The 17,285-nt window shown below is 37.7% G+C and overlaps 1 protein-coding gene across 1 annotated transcript; it reads right to left on the bottom strand.

Moving 5' to 3' along the window:
- Positions 1 to 626: 626 nt before the first annotated feature.
- Positions 627 to 9,831, bottom strand: LOC138765034 (troponin I, slow skeletal muscle-like). Its single transcript, XM_069941680.1, has 6 exons — positions 9,731 to 9,831; positions 8,792 to 8,923; positions 5,965 to 6,054; positions 3,444 to 3,620; positions 2,396 to 2,499; positions 627 to 881 (listed from the first exon to the last, which is right to left on the bottom strand). The coding sequence occupies exons 1-6, from the start codon at positions 9,737 to 9,739 to the stop codon at positions 878 to 880; spliced, it is 516 nt and encodes a 171-aa protein (XP_069797781.1). The 5' UTR covers positions 9,740 to 9,831; the 3' UTR covers positions 627 to 877.
- Positions 9,832 to 17,285: the final 7,454 nt, after the last annotated feature.

The following is a 17,285-nucleotide window of genomic DNA, read 5'->3' as shown; positions in this document are numbered from 1 at the left end:
CTTTTTCTTTCCACTCACATACCACTTTAAGTAATCCCCATTAAGGGATGGTTAAGGTGGGATGTGAGTTGGAAGGGAAGGTTGAGAACCACTGCTCTAGACCCAATTGTCATTAAAATATTTTGCTTTAAAAAAATTGTCATTGACCCATTTCCTTTGGAGTTGCGTAACAAGTTAATTTGGTACGATTAAAACAGTGGTTTTCCAACTTTTTCTTTCCACCAATATCTTTTCTTCTTCTTTGGCTTGGCTTCGCGGACGAAGATTTATGGAGGGGGTAAAATGTCCACGTCAGCTGCAGGCTCGTTTGTGGCTGACAAGTCTGATGCGGGACAGACCACCTTAACTAATCCCTTACTAATCACAGAGGACCTATGCCATAGGAAATAAAAAGATTGAGAACCAACGCCCTAACCGTTACACTAATCTCTACTCCCTAAATTTCATTTGATTCAAACAGACAGGAACCATGGGACCTGAAGATCTTTGATTTTAGCACTTTTGCTGGTTTATAAAAAGCATTACCAAAGTACCATCAGATATTGTTGATTAATTACTTTTTTCACTAAACATCCAGCCAGCTAAAGAAATCAACCAATTTAGAACGAAAGGCTGATATTCACAACTTGACCCATGCAATTAGTTAAATTTTATTTGATTTGAATTTATACAAGATGTAGAAAACCACAATGGTTTGTAAATTTATTCGCTTTCCATTAATTGTCTTAAAACAATATTTTTCATTGTCTTTCATCTTGTTGTACCCATGGTTTCTTCAAGTAATTCTGGATGTCTTCAAAAGTAGGGAAATGCAAACATGTGAAGGTGGTAACGATGAGAATGGAGGTATCATTGACTTGAACCACTTGCAGTAAAATCATCTGAAAGTTATACATAATTAAAGTGCATGAGAAGAGATCAGTTATTATGCAATTTCCAATGACAATTACTAGACAAAAATATATTGACCTAAGCTAATTTAATTTTCAAATTCAGCACTTTGCAGTGTGTTCATGACCAAGCCAAAAGCTTCAGTATTTTACAGGTTATTTCCTTGGGATTTCCATTGTCCAAAGTGAAATTTACTCGTGGTCAGTTCCTGTGCTGGAACTGTTCCAGGATGAGGTAAAAGAGACATTTTGACAACTAGAACAATAAAGTCAGAAATGGAAAAGAACTATCTGCTTTGTGATACCAAATAAAATTCCCTTCTTGAAAAAAATAATTGATTTTCTTGCATTCTACACGACGGCTGGGTCTGTAATTTAATTGGTGCCACGTGGCCCGTTGAAGAATCCTTTAAACCATACTTATCATTGGGTTCTTCCATTGTTCTTAGTCCCTATTATCTGAAAAACAGCAGGAGGAGCGAGTTGAATGGTTTTAGAGCTAAAACTGACAGATTTGGCTGAAATGTATGTGATATGTAATTTCTATTAATGTAAGAGGGGAATTTAATGTAATGGGTTTCAATAAATTTGTGTGAATTCCTGCATTTCCATTCATGGTGCATGACTGCCATTCTATGTTCTTTAACTCTGGTAGTCAAGAACACACATCAACATGGTTTGTATGTTCACTGAAAATTAAAGAGAAAATAAAAATGCATATTGGTTTGTATGTTTACTGACAGTTAAAGAGAAAATAAAAATGCATATTGGTTTGTATGTTTACTGACAGTTAAAGAGAAAATAAAAATGCATATTGGTTTGTATGTTTACTGACAGTTAAAGAGAAAATAAAAATGCATATTGGTTTGTATGTTTACTGACAGTTAAAGAGAAAATAAAAATGCATATTGGTTTGTATGTTTACTGACAGTTAAAGAGAAAATAAAAATGCATATTGGTTTGTATGTTTACTGACAGTTAAAGAGAAAATAAAAATGCATATTGGTTTGTATGTTTACTGACAGTTAAAGAGAAAATAAAAATGCATATTGGTTTGTATGTTTACTGACAGTTAAAGAGAAAATAAAAATGCATATTGGTTTGTATGTTTACTGACAGTTAAAGAGAAAATAAAAATGCATATTGGTTTGTATGTTTACTGACAGTTAAAGAGAAAATAAAAATGCATATTGGTTTGTATGTTTACTGACAGTAAAAGAGAAAATAAAAATACATATTGCGTTTTTTTGCAATATTATCAAAATTTTACATATCAAGAACCCTCATATCCCTTTTGCGACCTGCTCTTCAAAAATAAAAATCATGATTGGTATAAGTTGAGAACCACCGCAAGCTCCCATCCAATTCTGGTTTGCACAATAAACATCAGCTGAAGCAAATATTAAAAGGGGATTTCTCAGTTCAACTCTGTGCAACTCAGATTTTCATAACTCTGACTAAAAATGGTACATATGAAAAAAGAATAATGTTCTTTCCATACTTACTGTCCAGACGGAGCTTTAGCAGCATCAAACATCTTCTTTCTGCCTTCCATTCCAGACATTGCTTCCACATTTTTGCGCCAATCACTGACTCCAACTGGGCGTTCCTAAGAGTGAAACGCAACCCCTGTCATCAACAATGACTTTAATCATAAAGAAAACAGATAAATGAATCACATCCTTCTTACCCTTACCACTTTATCCAACATGAAATGAGTACTACTGATATTTTTTTCCTACTATCCCTTTCAACCTGACTGCATTCTTGCTCGATTGGCTACATAATCACTGCCCTTCCCATTCCCCCCCACACCCATCCGCTTTCCCTTCCACCATTGTCCAGCTGCTGGACTTGACAACACTTCCCAAGATCTTTTCGAGACATTCAGCCTGTAAACAGGCTCTCAGCTCAGCAAGTCTTTGATTCTACGAGTTCTAACAATATTACTCTAACATGCAATCTCAGGGTTAAAAGCAGAATAAAATGGATGCAAAAAAGAAACACTTGCATTTCTAAAGCACTTTTCACAACCGCAGGTCATCCTAAAGCATTTTTACATCTAATCAAGTTATTCTGAAGTTTGGTCACTGAGAGTTAAATAGTTTTTTGATTACAGATTAATTTTAAGATTCAATTATATTATCAGAAAGGATATATGATGATCTTGTTTACAGTATGCCAATAAAAACCTGATTTCAGCAATAAAAAAATAAATACTGATACTAGAATAAGATTTTTAACTGTCATTTGTAATTGTTTACATTTCAACATTTGTCATATATTTACCAGTGAACTAAACATCACATTACTGTAACAACAGATTGGAATTTAGGTTCTCGTATAACTCTTAAAGGTTCCCATAGTAAATGGCTTTCTAATTTGGAGCAGAGTATTTGTAAACATTATCAATGTACTGTATTCAATCATGGGAGGTTATAAAAGGGTAGATATGTTTCAGTTACCCATAACCTGCTAAATTGCCCTTGAAATAGCCATTTTCTTGTTGAATGGATAGACAGAATTTTTTTTGGTTGCAGATTGCTTTCATACCTTTTCTGAATCTTCCTTTTTGACGGATTTCAGGTTGGCTCTGAGATCCATTGATACTTTGTGCTTGGATCCCAGCAAAGCCCTCAACATCGCATCAGCGGAGACACGAACCCGACGAAGGGTTGGCCGTTTAAACTTTCCTCTGAGATCTAAAACTTTCAGAGTCAGGTCCTGAATCTTAAAAGTAGACAGAGAAGCAGGGGAGTAAAACCAGACAAAAATGCATGCTTCATCAGTCGCTGAACTAGTTGGTGACATAATAATTGCTTTCCATAAATATAGATTGGTATCGTGGGCCTGATCCTGAGCTATCGAGGGCTATTGATGGGCTATTGGGGACTCGACGCATAGAACACACACAGGCTGCGGACTGCTGGTGACTGTGGTCAAGGGATTGCACCAGGATGTGGACTTCCTGGCTCGAGACTGGCTAAAGGTATAACAGGTATCAGTACCAAGATGAGAGAGAGTGCTGAGAGCACTGAGGGCTTCCAAACCATTTTGGAGGTTTGGATCTGCTGTTTGGATTTGTCAATGGTTTGGGCTAAAATCTGTGTGTCAGCGGAGGCTGTGGGAGCGCAGGAGGAGAATCCATGGTCAATCAGTGACTCTGAGGGGACTCTCACTTCTCTTTCTCTGACTGCAAGGGGCGCCTAGCAATTTCTGGTGATGGTGAATCTTTGTGTTCCTTATGGTAGACTACAGCAAATTTCATGTAATATTGCATAACAATAAAAAGAATATTGAACTGTTCTGTGTTCTTTTTGTAGCAAAAATGACTGTAAAGATTTTTTTAAACCGATCAGGATTTGAGTTTGACCAACTGAATTAATGGGCCTAATAGTAATGCAGAATAAATCAGAGTGGAGGAGGAGGAGGATGGTTCATTCTCATGCATCAAAATGTCTGATTGCAAACTTGATGTCATAATAATCTCTTGGTTCTGCATCTCCAGTGTACAAGAGCATGCGTTTGCATAATATAACAGCAACTTGACATTTTGAAAGAGCTCATTTGAAGATGTTGTACTGAGGAATTAGGAACATTTAAAAAAAGTTTTCAATGGCACTTCATTTGATGTTTAGCTCATGAACAGAAAGGACAGCTGCGTCTTCTGTAACAACCTGCTGCTGTCAACAAGAAGGCATGATCAGAGGTCACTAAGGAGGTAAGAACAGGAATATTGCAGCCTGAAATGTGGATAATACAGATGTAAAATACATCTATGTCTTGTGTTTAAGGGAGGTCAGTTCGCATTTTTTATTTCAGACTCTGTTGCCTTTGATTTCTTTGTGCAACCTTTGGACAGGAACTGAATAATCTCACAGTACTGCAGGCACAACTGTAACTACATCCTTCAAGTACTCCCCAGACTGGTTCAACAAGCCTCTCTGGCAATTGTTGCAATTATGCAAGCATCCAACCAAATGGCATGATGCTTATTGAGGTAAAATCCTTAAAGTCACACGTCAATTCTCAGTGCATGACACACTCTCCTAAATGATCACAAAAAAGTATTTATTCTAACAATTTCTTTTCAGTATTATGCAAAGCAAAAAGAATTAAATCTATTTTAATTGGAGTTTAAAAGTATCAACGGCGACACTATTGAATCAGACAAGATCATCTGGAAAACATGAAAGGGTAAAGCAAAAATAAACCGAATGGCTGGAGAAATGTCAGGCAGCACCCATGGAGGAAAGTGTACAGTCAATGTTTCAGGTCACCCTCAGGAGTGAGAAAGGAGAAGGAAAGTGGGCAGTATCAAAGATGAGAGAGGGAAAAATTAGTGGGCTGTAGGTGGACCAAAGAGGGGCACTATTTACAAAAAGTACTGTGGGTACTCGCCTACGCTACTCTGTAAATATTTCCTCTATCTGAAACCTGTTCTATCAAAAAGGAAAAGTTCAGTAAGTGTCACGGGATACCACCATCTGCATATTCTCTTCTGAGACATGCAGCATTTTGACTTGCAAGGATGTTGCTATTTCTTCACAGTTTCTAAGTCTTGAAGCTTTCTTCCCAACAGCCCTGTGGGAGTACCTTCACCAAAAGGTCTTGCAGCAGATTAAAAAAGGTAGGTCACTTTCTCAACAGATGGGCAAAAAAAATGCTTCTCGCCAGCAATCCAAAAAAAAAGAATAAATAAAACTTTTGGAAACCCTGCGGTGTCAGTAAGGAGTTTGTACATTCTCCCTATGTCTGCTTGGGCTTTCCCTGGTGGCGCTGGTTTCCTCCCACGAATCAAAACATACCGGGAGATTGTAGGTCAATGGGGTGTAAATTGTGGAAGGGCCTGTCATCTTGCTGTATGTCTAAAAATTATCAAAAATATTTTAAAAATTCTCAGTGACCAAAAATAATACAATTTAAGAGCTTAAAATGGCAATTCATTCCTCTTTGTTCAAAGACTTCTTCAGTGCCTCTAAAGAGAAAATTGTAATGGTATACTCTGTGTGAGGGAGGAGAAACCAATCCACCTCTAATTACATACTCTCTATTACTCTGTGACTCTACATACCTCTCTCTTGTTATGTTGTACTTTAGCTTCAATATCATATCGCTCTTCATCCACGATATGTACTTTGTCATGAAGTTCACGGCACAGTTCCTAAAATGTTGATGTTTTTGATGTTGGTTTTGCAGCAAAATATAAAAGCAAATATAAAATTTTAAATTATTTAATCCATTAAACTTTTAACTGATTGGTTTATCTTTTCATTTATCAAAACCTTTAATTAATGTGGGAATATTTACCACTGTACGAGCACATTTGAGTTAATCTGTGGCTTACCACTTGTCTGGGTTATTATTACTAGATTTCAGATTTCAGATTTATTGTCAGAATACATACATGACATCACATAGAACCCTGAGATTCTTTTTCCTGCGGACGAGGCAGAATTACCACTTATTGGTAGTGCAAAAAGACTGTACAGAGTGTATTCATGTAAACAAGTAAAGAAGTGTAAACGTATAATAAATGTAAACAAACTGACTGCAATTTAAAAATTAAAAAAATGCAAAAGTTAGAGACTTTAAATGAGGCCCTGATAGAGTTTGTCATTGAGGACTCTGATGGAGGAGGAGTAGCAGCTACTCCTGAACCTACTGGGTGTGAGTCTTGTGGTACTTATTCCTCTTTCCTGGTGGCAGAGAACAGAGTGTGTGCTGGGTGGTGTGGATCCTTGATGAGGTGGTGAGGATCTTTGATGATTGTTGCTGCTCACCAACAGCAGAGTTCCCTGTAGATGTTCTTGGAAGTGGGAAAGGTTTTGTTTGTGATATCCTGGGCTGTTTCCATTACCTTTTGGAGGACTTTACGCTGAGGGGTATTGGTGTCCCCATACCAGACCATGATGGAGCCAGTCAGTGCACTTTCCATCACACACATGTAGAAATTTGCCAGGGTTTCTGGTGTCATACCAAATCTCCGCAAACTCCTGAAGAAGTAGAGGTGCTAATGTGCTTTCTTCATGATACCATTAGTGGCTTGGGTCCAGGAAAGATCCTCCAAGGTAGTAACTCCTAAGAACTTAAATTAGCTCACCCTTTCCATTCTGATCAGTCAATTGTATACCTCTGGCTTTCCCTTCCTGAAGTCAACAATCCGCTGCTTAGTATTGGTGACAATATGTACTAATGGAAACAACATGAAATCAACTCAATTTTTGGTGTATTCTTAATTTTTTTTTTTCATGATGGTGTTTGCTGATGTGTTGTTTCTAAAAAAAATTACCAGTAAATAGAGTGAATTTTGAAAGTAATCGCAGGGCCTCACAAGGTTCATTATTCAATGAGGCAACATCTGCTTCTTTCTCAGGCAGAGAATTCCAGAGATTCACTGCTCTCTGGCAGAAGCCGCTCCTTCTTATTTCAGACTTAAATCAACTTCCCCTTAGTCTTGATGCTACGTCGCCAAGTTCTAGTCTAACCTGTCAGACCACGACCTCCATGCTTATTTATTCCTTTCATATTTTATATATCTCCATAAGATATCCCTTCATCCTTCTAAACTCTAGACTACTCAATTTCTTCTCATATGAAAACCCTCTTAATTCCACTTGATTTGAAACTCCCTTGCACTGCCTCCAAAGCCAGTCGATCTTTTTCTCAATTAAGGAGACCAGAACTGCACATAGTTCTCCAGATGGGGCCTCTCCAGTTCCCTGTACATTTGCAGCAGAATCTCCCTGCTCTTACATTCAATTCCTATGGTAACCTCACTGTGATTTAAAATAGATTTTGATTTTGGTGTCGTGTTTGAGCTCAATGATATGCAGTCATTTTACGTCTTAGCAGAAATAAGTTTTGCAACATCTTGAGAGGCTGATTATGACAGGGAGTGGAGGAGGTATCAAGAAGAATGACAAAAGATATCTTAAGGTTTGATGAAAAGGAAAAGAAGAGTCTTAAGAAAGGGAGGCATAAAAGTTATTTCTTGGTCAATAATGGCTGTGATTTGGGCATGTGAGAAAGTGGAAAAGTTTTGGGAAGATCTAAATCAGGTATTAAATAAAATCACAAAAAACAACATACCAAAAAATCCAGAGATCTTTCTTCTAAGTAATATAAGAAGTAAAGAACTTGACCTCGATTTGGATGGAGCACAAAAAAGATTTATTATGATAGCCTTAGCTATAGCAAAAAAATGTATAATGTCAACCTGGAAATCAGAAGATAGACTGAGAATACAGCAATGGTACATAGAAATGAATAAATGTATTCCATTGGAAAAAATAACATATAATTTAAGAAATAGTATCACAGTATTCGAACAAATTTGGGAACCGTACTTGGAACACAACAGAGAATTCCAGCTGCGGACCTCCACCCCTTAAAATGACAGAATGAGAAGAAGACGAAATGAACTGAAATCTAGTAATAATAACCCAGACAAGTGTGTAAAAGTAGATGACACAATTTTCTTGTTTATTTTCAATGTGTGATGACATTGTTTAATGGGTTTAACATGTCGCATATGTTGAATGTTTAGTGGGTGGGGAGGGGATGGGAAGGAGGGAGGGAAGGGGGGGAAGGGAGAAAATGACATTGTGTATATTCAAGAGGGAAAGGTTTGTGTGCATTTTGGTCAATATGGTTCATAATGTGAAAAATAAAAAAATAATGGCTGTGATGAGAAATAAAATTTAGGAATGCAGGTGACGATGGCATAAAAATATCTTTATCCGGCTTGTTCAGGCACACTGAAACTGAATCCCCATTTTCCTGTCTGCTTCTCTTGATGGAGTCTTTGCAGTTTCTGTTTTGATCACGAATATATCACATCAGGGAGTCACATTAAGAAATAAAACCTCATTATATTTTAAAATTTAAAAAAAATGTACCTGTAGCTGGCTGAAGGGCAGTCCTGCCATCCTTACGGGTGGGACCCGCTCTCCAAGAAATCTTTCTTTTTCCTCACTTCTTTCCATCATTTCTTCTTCCAATTCTTCTTTAGCTCTTGCCAGCAGCATGCTCTAGAGAGCCAACACGTTTTCTCATTACCTCCCACGCCTTGAACATTAAATACTTACCTTAATAATTAGTCCAGTTTAAAAAAAAAGAATGATTGACTGTAGGCAAGGACTATATTCTCTGAGAGAAAACATAAGCTTAAAATGTATTACTTTTATTAGAGTAATGCTGTTTGAGCGTGAATGTAACTAGAGTTATATTTGTTCTATAACACATGGTAAGTTCTGATAGCTGATAGTAGAGTTGGTGTCACTGTTAAAGTAGGCACTTAAGCAAATGTCAAGGACATTAGAAGTCATAGTCGCTGTCAGAGATCTCATAATTTACAGCTGATAAATAAAGCCTATATTTTAAAAAAAAGATAAAGTTATCTGAAAACCCCAGTAATTCAAATTTGGCTAAAATCTAAGTTGTTCAGAAATATTCTCAAAGAAATTAGCCTGAGATCAATTGAGTCATGAAAGAGATCTTAAACATGCAACGATAAACATTATTGAGAAGCAAGCTTTCAAGACTATATAGTCATGGAAAAAAAAAAATAAGTTTTTAACCGCCCGGCCGGGCTTTAATCAGTGCACGTCCTTATCAATGAAAGCCACAAAAAAAAAGCAGGTTTAAGGAGAAGAATTCGTAGCAGTACAAGTTCTTCAACTGAGACAAGATGCAGATGGTAGAGAAGCTCACTCTTTGGAGTATAGCCATTACCTCACCAAATGAAGCTTAATGAAGACAAGTAACTCTGTGTGAAAGTTGCTGAAGTCAAACAGTGGATAAATCAAATTAAAACATTCACATTGATACAAGCTTACCTTAAGCATGAGCTTGCGAGATGCTGAAATCTTTGATTTCCTCTGAGGAGATATTGAAATGAACGTTAATTTGTAAGTTGATTGCTACTGAATGCTTATTAGACTTACTAAAGGACTTTCATTATATTCTCTCGTCATTTCCACATTAATTTATTTGAAGTAACTTGTAACATTTATTTTTGATATTTCCTCCTTAGATTTGCTGTCCTGGAGCCTCCTTGTTGATGCAATCATGGAGAAGGCTCACCAGCGGCAATAGCTTGTGAGGTGTCGGAGGAGATTCGGCATGTCACTGAAAACTCTTAAAAACTTCTGCAGGTGAACCATGGAGAGCAGAGAAGCTGGTTGCATCACTGCCTGTTATGGGGGCACCAATTCTCAGGACAAGAATAAACTCCAGAAGGTTGTTAACTTGGCCTGAGACATCACAGGCACCAGACTTCATTCCATTGAGGACATCGACATGAGATGGTGTCTTAAAAAAGCTGCCTCTATCCTCAAAGATCCCCACCAACCAGGCCACGCCCTATTAGCTCTGCTACCATCAGGAAGGAGGTACAGGAGCCTAAAGACGAGCCCTCAATGACAAAAGGACAGGTTCTTACCTGCTGCCATCAGATTCCTGAATAATCAATGAACTAAACACTGCCTTACTTTGTGTGCACTCATATTTTTTTTAATTTATTATAATGTTGTAAGATGGTTAGAATATGAATGTTTGCACCGTGACGCTGCCACAAAACACCATATTTCATGACTTGTTCATGACAATAAATCCTGATTCTGATTCTGAAAGTAGCATAAAAATATTATTTAAAGATGCAGAGCTATGAAATACAAAGTGATTCAGGTATCCTTGAGCATAATTCACAACAAACTGACATGCAGGTCCTGTAAATCAAAGTCAACAGAACATTATTTGTAAGGGAAATGATTACAAAAATAGGCATGTTATACTTCTTTTGTACAGGTCATTGATGAGAACACCACAAGTGTTCTTATAGAAGGAAGGGCCTTAGCAAATTGGAAGCAGCTCAGAGATTTATCTGACCAGTACATAGAAGGGGACGAGTTGGCTTATGAGGAAAGATTGGACAGGTTAGGCTTGAGTGAGAGGTGACTTTTTTTTGAAATATATAGGTTCCTGGGAGTCTTGACAGGATGAATGATTCATTTTTCATAAACACTGAACGGTGACATGGTGACAAGAATTGGATGTCATTCATTAAATGCATGGGTGAGATTTTTTTTGTCCCTCGCCCTGTCATGAGTGTTTGCAACTTCCTCAAAAGGCTGTGGAAGCAGTCGTTAAGCAGTCTTAAAGATAGCAGTGGACAGTTATTTGGAAAGCATTGGTGTGAAAGGGTAATGCAGATAGATGCGAATGCAGAATTCAGATTGCAATTACATTATCAACAAATTTAAGAAGCAGAGAAGAGTTGCCGGGCAAAGTGACATAGCCCTGCTCCTAATTTATGTGCATGCAAATATGATTAGAAAAGATAGGTTAATGATTTCTGATCAGTAACTCAGACAAAAATACACTATAAATCTTTCTTCCAACATCCATGTTTTCAAAAACAAATCTTACACATGCACATTGTCTGAACAGAAGAGAAAATAATTATACTTGTAAATATCGCAATCTCTGCAAAACAAACCCATCGTAAAACAAAAAAAAGTTTTAGGATATGTATATTAAGTGGTAGATTGACTAAAACTACCAGACACATCATCATAAATATAAAGTGCAAGTCCTTTTACTATTAAAATTTTTCAACTCAGCAAACAGAAATTCATCATATTTGACAAAAATTCAGTCCATTTATTTATTTTTTGTTATTGTGCATTCAAAAGGTTTCCATATCTGAATTACATTCAACAGATCAGTAACAATTTGTGAGTTTTGTGGAACAGCAAATTGCAGGGAAAGGAAAAGATTAAATGAATGAAAGGCTTCAAAAAAAGCAAGTAGCCTTACCTCAGCACTGTATGAAAAATGGAGAAAAGACACAAATGTTACTGCAAGTAATAAAAATTTGATTTTCATCACTTATTATTGTGTTACCTCAGTTATACTTACATATTTTCAGGCATTTTGATGGCAGGTCTGGAATTAAGAAAGAAAGAATTTAAGACTCGCCAGGTTGCAACTTCACTGAAAATTGTGTGATGCACATGTTGGAATAAACACTGATAAAAGGCAAATACAAGCAAGTCTGTGAATACTTAATATGGCTTGGAACCTTACATTTTAGATCAGGGATAACTGTCACTGAAGTGTCTGCGACACCAATGCACAAAGCAGATCTAAATACTGAACACGTTCTTTTTTTGACACGGTTTTTCTCTAGCATTGTCAACCAGACTTCGTACGATTATTATGAATAGAAGTCTGTAGAGACCCTGAGATTTTCAAATATAAAAATTCATCAGAAGATGAACATTATTAAAGAAAAGTCTAGATCATCACTGTGTGACAATTAAATCTCCTTGTATTATTCAGCAACTAACAGAAGGTGCTGAAAGATTTGCAGGAAGTATATTTATATTGTGTCATTCAACAATCTGATTTAGTATAGCTACCAATAAATCATAGACAAACTGCAACGTGAAATAATGTTGAGCCAATGGGGATGTATGGAGCTTATCAGATGTGATACCATTTGATAGAGGGGAAGTCTTCAGACTAGAGGGCTTATTCTTGTGGTTATCTTTTCAAAGCAAGCAAGAATGAGTGAAATAATTGAGATGAAGAATAACAAGAGCAAATAGTTTTATCAAAGAAATGAAAAGAGAATAGGAGAAAATTGTAAAAACAGAGAGGGAACTAATTACTATTGATAGAATTGCAGAGGATTATTTTTTGAAAACATTAAATATTTTAATAACAGACATCACAAATTGCATCTTTTTATTGCATACAAAAAGCAAACAGAATTATAGTTATTGAGATATTACAACATAATATAATTAATATAGAGATTTTAAACTGTCTGAGAACAATTCATGGGACAAAACTGTAAGAAATGTGATGGTGTCACCGGAGAGAAAATGAATGCTTCTATTTCGAAGGTGTCAGTATTCAGAACAGTTTGGTGCTCAGCTTCAAATTCTTGGCACCATTGCAGTGCAAGTACAGGCAAGAGACCAGTCTGTCATCATTGTTAGTGATGCAGAACCAGGAGAACTAAATTATTCTGCCAGATTTACATTAAAAACGAGCTGCCCTCACAGGGTGCCAATCATTTGTCATATATTTATAAAATGATAGTTATTTTCCAACAAGGTATTTGAAAAGTTCCTGGGATTGTCCAGAGATGACCACAATTAGGAGACTGTGAGAAAAACAGAAGAGCTTAGAAATGTCATTTCTGAAACAAAGAAAGAAACCCCAACAAGACAACAAGGTTTCTTCAACATCATTTCCCAAATTTGTGATCTTTTTCACCCAGAACAAAGTTAGCAGCTGCATGGGAGCATTGCCATCCTCAAGTTTGGTTTTTGAAGTTCATAGTTAACAGTACCGTGCATATACAATCAACTGTAGGACAGCAGCAGTTCAAAAGAAGTGTCTCACTAATTTAAGGAATAATCAAAGATGAAATGCTTGCAACCTGTACAAATTCTGAATGAAAAATGGACTGACACTTCATTTTCAGGTTGACCATAGCTGTGAAAAATATAGAATTTAAGATGGAATCTAATTATTTATATAAACAGAATTTGGAGTAATAAATTCCACATTTCTAGACAACTCAGATTCAAATTGTTCAGCAAAACTCAAAATCAGTCAGATTGACCTTGGATTTCAGTCTGCAACTCATCTCAAATTTGAGATATCTTTAAGTTTTTGGGGTTTACCAGACTCAATCAAATTCAATGAATCATTAGGAAATTTAAAAAATGAACCATAGATTCTGAAATCAGGTAGCGTCTGTGGAAAGAGAAAATGATTTAACGTTTGAGGGTGTATCTCTTTCCATCAGTGTTCCATTGAGTGTTTCCAGTGGCTTCTTTCTGTTCTCAAAAACCAGTGAGTTATTGTCCACAATGCAGTTTTGAGATCAGGCTAAAAATTAATCCAGATTGTTGGACATTCTTATCTATGTCCATGAGTTTATAAATGACATGGCTAAAAACAATGCAAGGTGAGATTAGATTTACTTCATTTAAGAATTTAAACATGAAACATTGTCAAGTTGCAAATGCTACTAATCCTTTAGGTCCAGGGACAAATATATTTCAAGTTTTCACCTTATTGGAAACAAAACCAAAAAGTATTCCAAAGCTATGAGAGGGCATGTATATAATGTGCTTTCCTTTTAATGTCTAGGGGCACTTAAAACATATTGACCTGGGGACAACGGATCATTAGTCATCCTGGTATTACTACCACAGGATTGAGCTGGTAAGTCAAATACCTTTTATTCTTTGCACCAACCCATTCAGACACACCTTGTTCTGCTCCCACACTCTTTAAGCTCACTCCCAAATCACCAACAATGTGATCACCCATGTGTCAGTCACTACACAAGATATGCATGCTCCAAGGGCATTAAGGTGCCCCAAATGCCATCCAAGCATTTACTAACACCCAAAATCAAAACCACTGATCCATTGATTACTCCAATGCCCATTTTCTCATTCTGCCCATCACCCCACCATAATCATCCAAACTAGTGGTCTTCTTATTACTACACCCCACTAGACCCCTTCCTCCCTCCCATTGCCACCGTCCAAACTTCCATAAGCCCAAATTCGCGATCTTGCCTATCATGGCCAGTCCAACGTTTTCCCTCAAATATACAAGATGTATGAAAAAGTAATAGCTTATGGCTCAAAATGTTTCATTGGTAAGAAACATAAATTATTTTAATATTGAAAATAAATACAAGTCTAAAGTAATAATATGAATAACATTGATTATATTATTGGTAGTGATAATGTTTATTATCATATCCATTTCATATTGTTTATATGCATCAAAATTCTTACATGCCAGCATACCTGCATGAGAAAAAGAAAAAAAAAATAACTTGGCTTGAATGATCCAATTGGATATCAGTGTGCTAACTCTATATGAAGTAAGTATGCCAGAGTCGCGTTAACTGCAGAGCTGCCGCTGGTGCAGACCCGCGAGGAGCGGAGATACAGCATTCCGGCGGGGTCCAACCACCCAGTCAACTGTCATCAGTTCTGCACAGGCTTTGAACAGCCCGTTAAAGGATCCGACGGGAATTTCATTTAAAATCTACAGCAGCCACAAGGGGAGTGGAGAACTGGTGCAGGGCACCAGAAAATGGGGAGACCATCCCCATCTGAGAAGGAGACGGTGACCACAACAGTGGACCAGTGTTATGAGCCCAGAGGACCCAAAAACTCAGCAGCAATAGATATTCACCAAGACAAATGGCTACTTAAACAAAAGTTGCTTTTAATTATCTTTAAACATGAAACAGGACCAAACTTTATCATATCACTATTAACTTAACTAACCTAAATTAATCCCCTTCTAATTCTAAGCGTATGTGTATGTAATGTGTATGTAAGTTCAGAAAAGTTATTTGATTCACAGTTCAATCTCATTTCTCATTCCTCCAAGTTCACTGGTTGCAGGTAATTCTTATACTGTGCACAGAATTTAACATTTATGAAGTTCACCAGGCTTTGGTGTTTGAAAGGTAAATGGTTACCACTCAGGAAGGTTCTTGTCTGTTTTCAGAGAAGTATTTGTTGTTCGCTGGATACCCACAACTGATTCCTTTTAATCAGCCACTTCTGTGTCTTGCTGAAGAAACTTGCCCCCTCAGGGTTCTCCAGATGATAACCGCTTTCTTTCAGGTCACCACAGAATTCATTTTAGTTTCTCTTATTTCAAATGAAACATTAGGCCAGTGGTTCCCAACCTTTTTCTTTCCACTCACATCCCACTTTAAGTAATCCCTATACCATTAGTACTCTGTGATTAATAAAGGATTGCTTAAGGTGCTCTGTGAGTGGGAAGGGAAGGTAGAGAACCACTGCTCTAGATCCAATTGTTACTGAAATATTTTGTTTGAGAAAAATTGTAAATGGCCCATTTCCTTTGGAGTTATGAAACTGTGCACATAATGAGTCAATTAGGTACGATTACAACAGTGGTTTTCAACCTTTTTCTTTCCACCCACATCCCACCTTAAACAATCCCTTACTAATCACAGAGCACCTATGGCATAAGGAATACTTAAAGTGGTATGTGAGTGGAAAGAAAAAGGTTGGGAACCATTGCATTCGGCAGCCAGTCTTCTCTTCTTGCATGAACCGCAAAAGCTTTGACCAAGCTGAACTAAGCAGTCACAACCCATCTTCCAAATGGAGTTGTCCACAAGCTTGCCAGCTTGTCCTGGCACTGGGCTGGTGCTCCTGACTGTAAAACTGCAGAACTCTCTCTCTCTCTCTCTCTCTCTCTCTCGCTCTCTCTCTCTCAAAGGAAAAAGCCTGCTTAACTCTCTCTGTTTGCAAAACCACATGACCCTCTTAAAACAGCAAGTTACACTCCAGACAGCCTGTGGCTCCGATGAGTTCTTTCAACTATTGCCTTTTTTTAAACAACGACCCATTAGTGATGTCTCTTGGGTACTCTCCAAAGCTTTTGCAAATCCTCTTGGAGCCGGAATGTCTAGCATGAGCAGAGCTCCAGTATTTTAGATAAGATCTGTTTTAAAGTGTTTGCATGTGACCTACACTAAAAGGCCTGCCCCAATTTATCTCCCAAACAACATATCTATATACAATACAAACACAACATAATCTGTCACACCAGTGAGGGGGCTCCGCGGTTGGGGGACCGATGCATGGGGGCCGCCAATGATTCAAGGCAAGGAACCCATGGAGACAGTGGACTGCTGGAGACTGCTGTCAGGAGACTGGCACCGGGCAGTGGACTGCTGGAGACTAGTTCAAAATTGGCTGAAGGGGTACCAGGTATCGGAACTGGGATGAGAGGGGCTGCCACAGGCGCTGAAGGGTTCCTGACCATGTCGGAGATTCGGATCTTGAGCTCAGGTTGCCAGTGGTTTGAACTGGATACTGTGTGGCTGCTGAGGCAAATCTTCAATACTTGGTGAGTCTGGGGGGGGGGGGGGGTGGGGGGGGGGGAACGCTGTTTTGCTTCGTTCTCTGCCTGTGTGGTTTTTAGACTGCAATGGCAGAAAAATTGTGGAAAAATTAACACATTTACTGTCCATGTGGTGCCTTTTTTAGACTGCAAGCGCCTGGATGCAACAGGCCCAGTGGTTGGACGTGCAGTAGAGTGGATGACCGTCAATGAATTTTTCCGGTATGATTTACACTGCAGGCTACCTCCAAAACATGTAGGGTCCTGCAGGATTAATCGTGGTGCAGGAATTGACTCAAAATTCCTGCACATTCCTTTTTAGATGGCCCCTGTAGCGGCAAAATTCCTTGACTGTACCGTTACATTCCTGCAGTCTAATCACCATAAATAAGATAAATTCAGGCAATTTCTGCCTATAGCACATCAGTCTGCCTTACAGCAGGCAAAGGCAAATTC

Source organism: Narcine bancroftii, chromosome 5 (genome assembly GCF_036971445.1).
Source record: "Narcine bancroftii isolate sNarBan1 chromosome 5, sNarBan1.hap1, whole genome shotgun sequence".
Classification (NCBI taxonomy): Eukaryota; Metazoa; Chordata; class Chondrichthyes; order Torpediniformes; family Narcinidae; genus Narcine; species Narcine bancroftii.
This window is presented reverse-complemented; position numbering and strand designations above follow the sequence as displayed.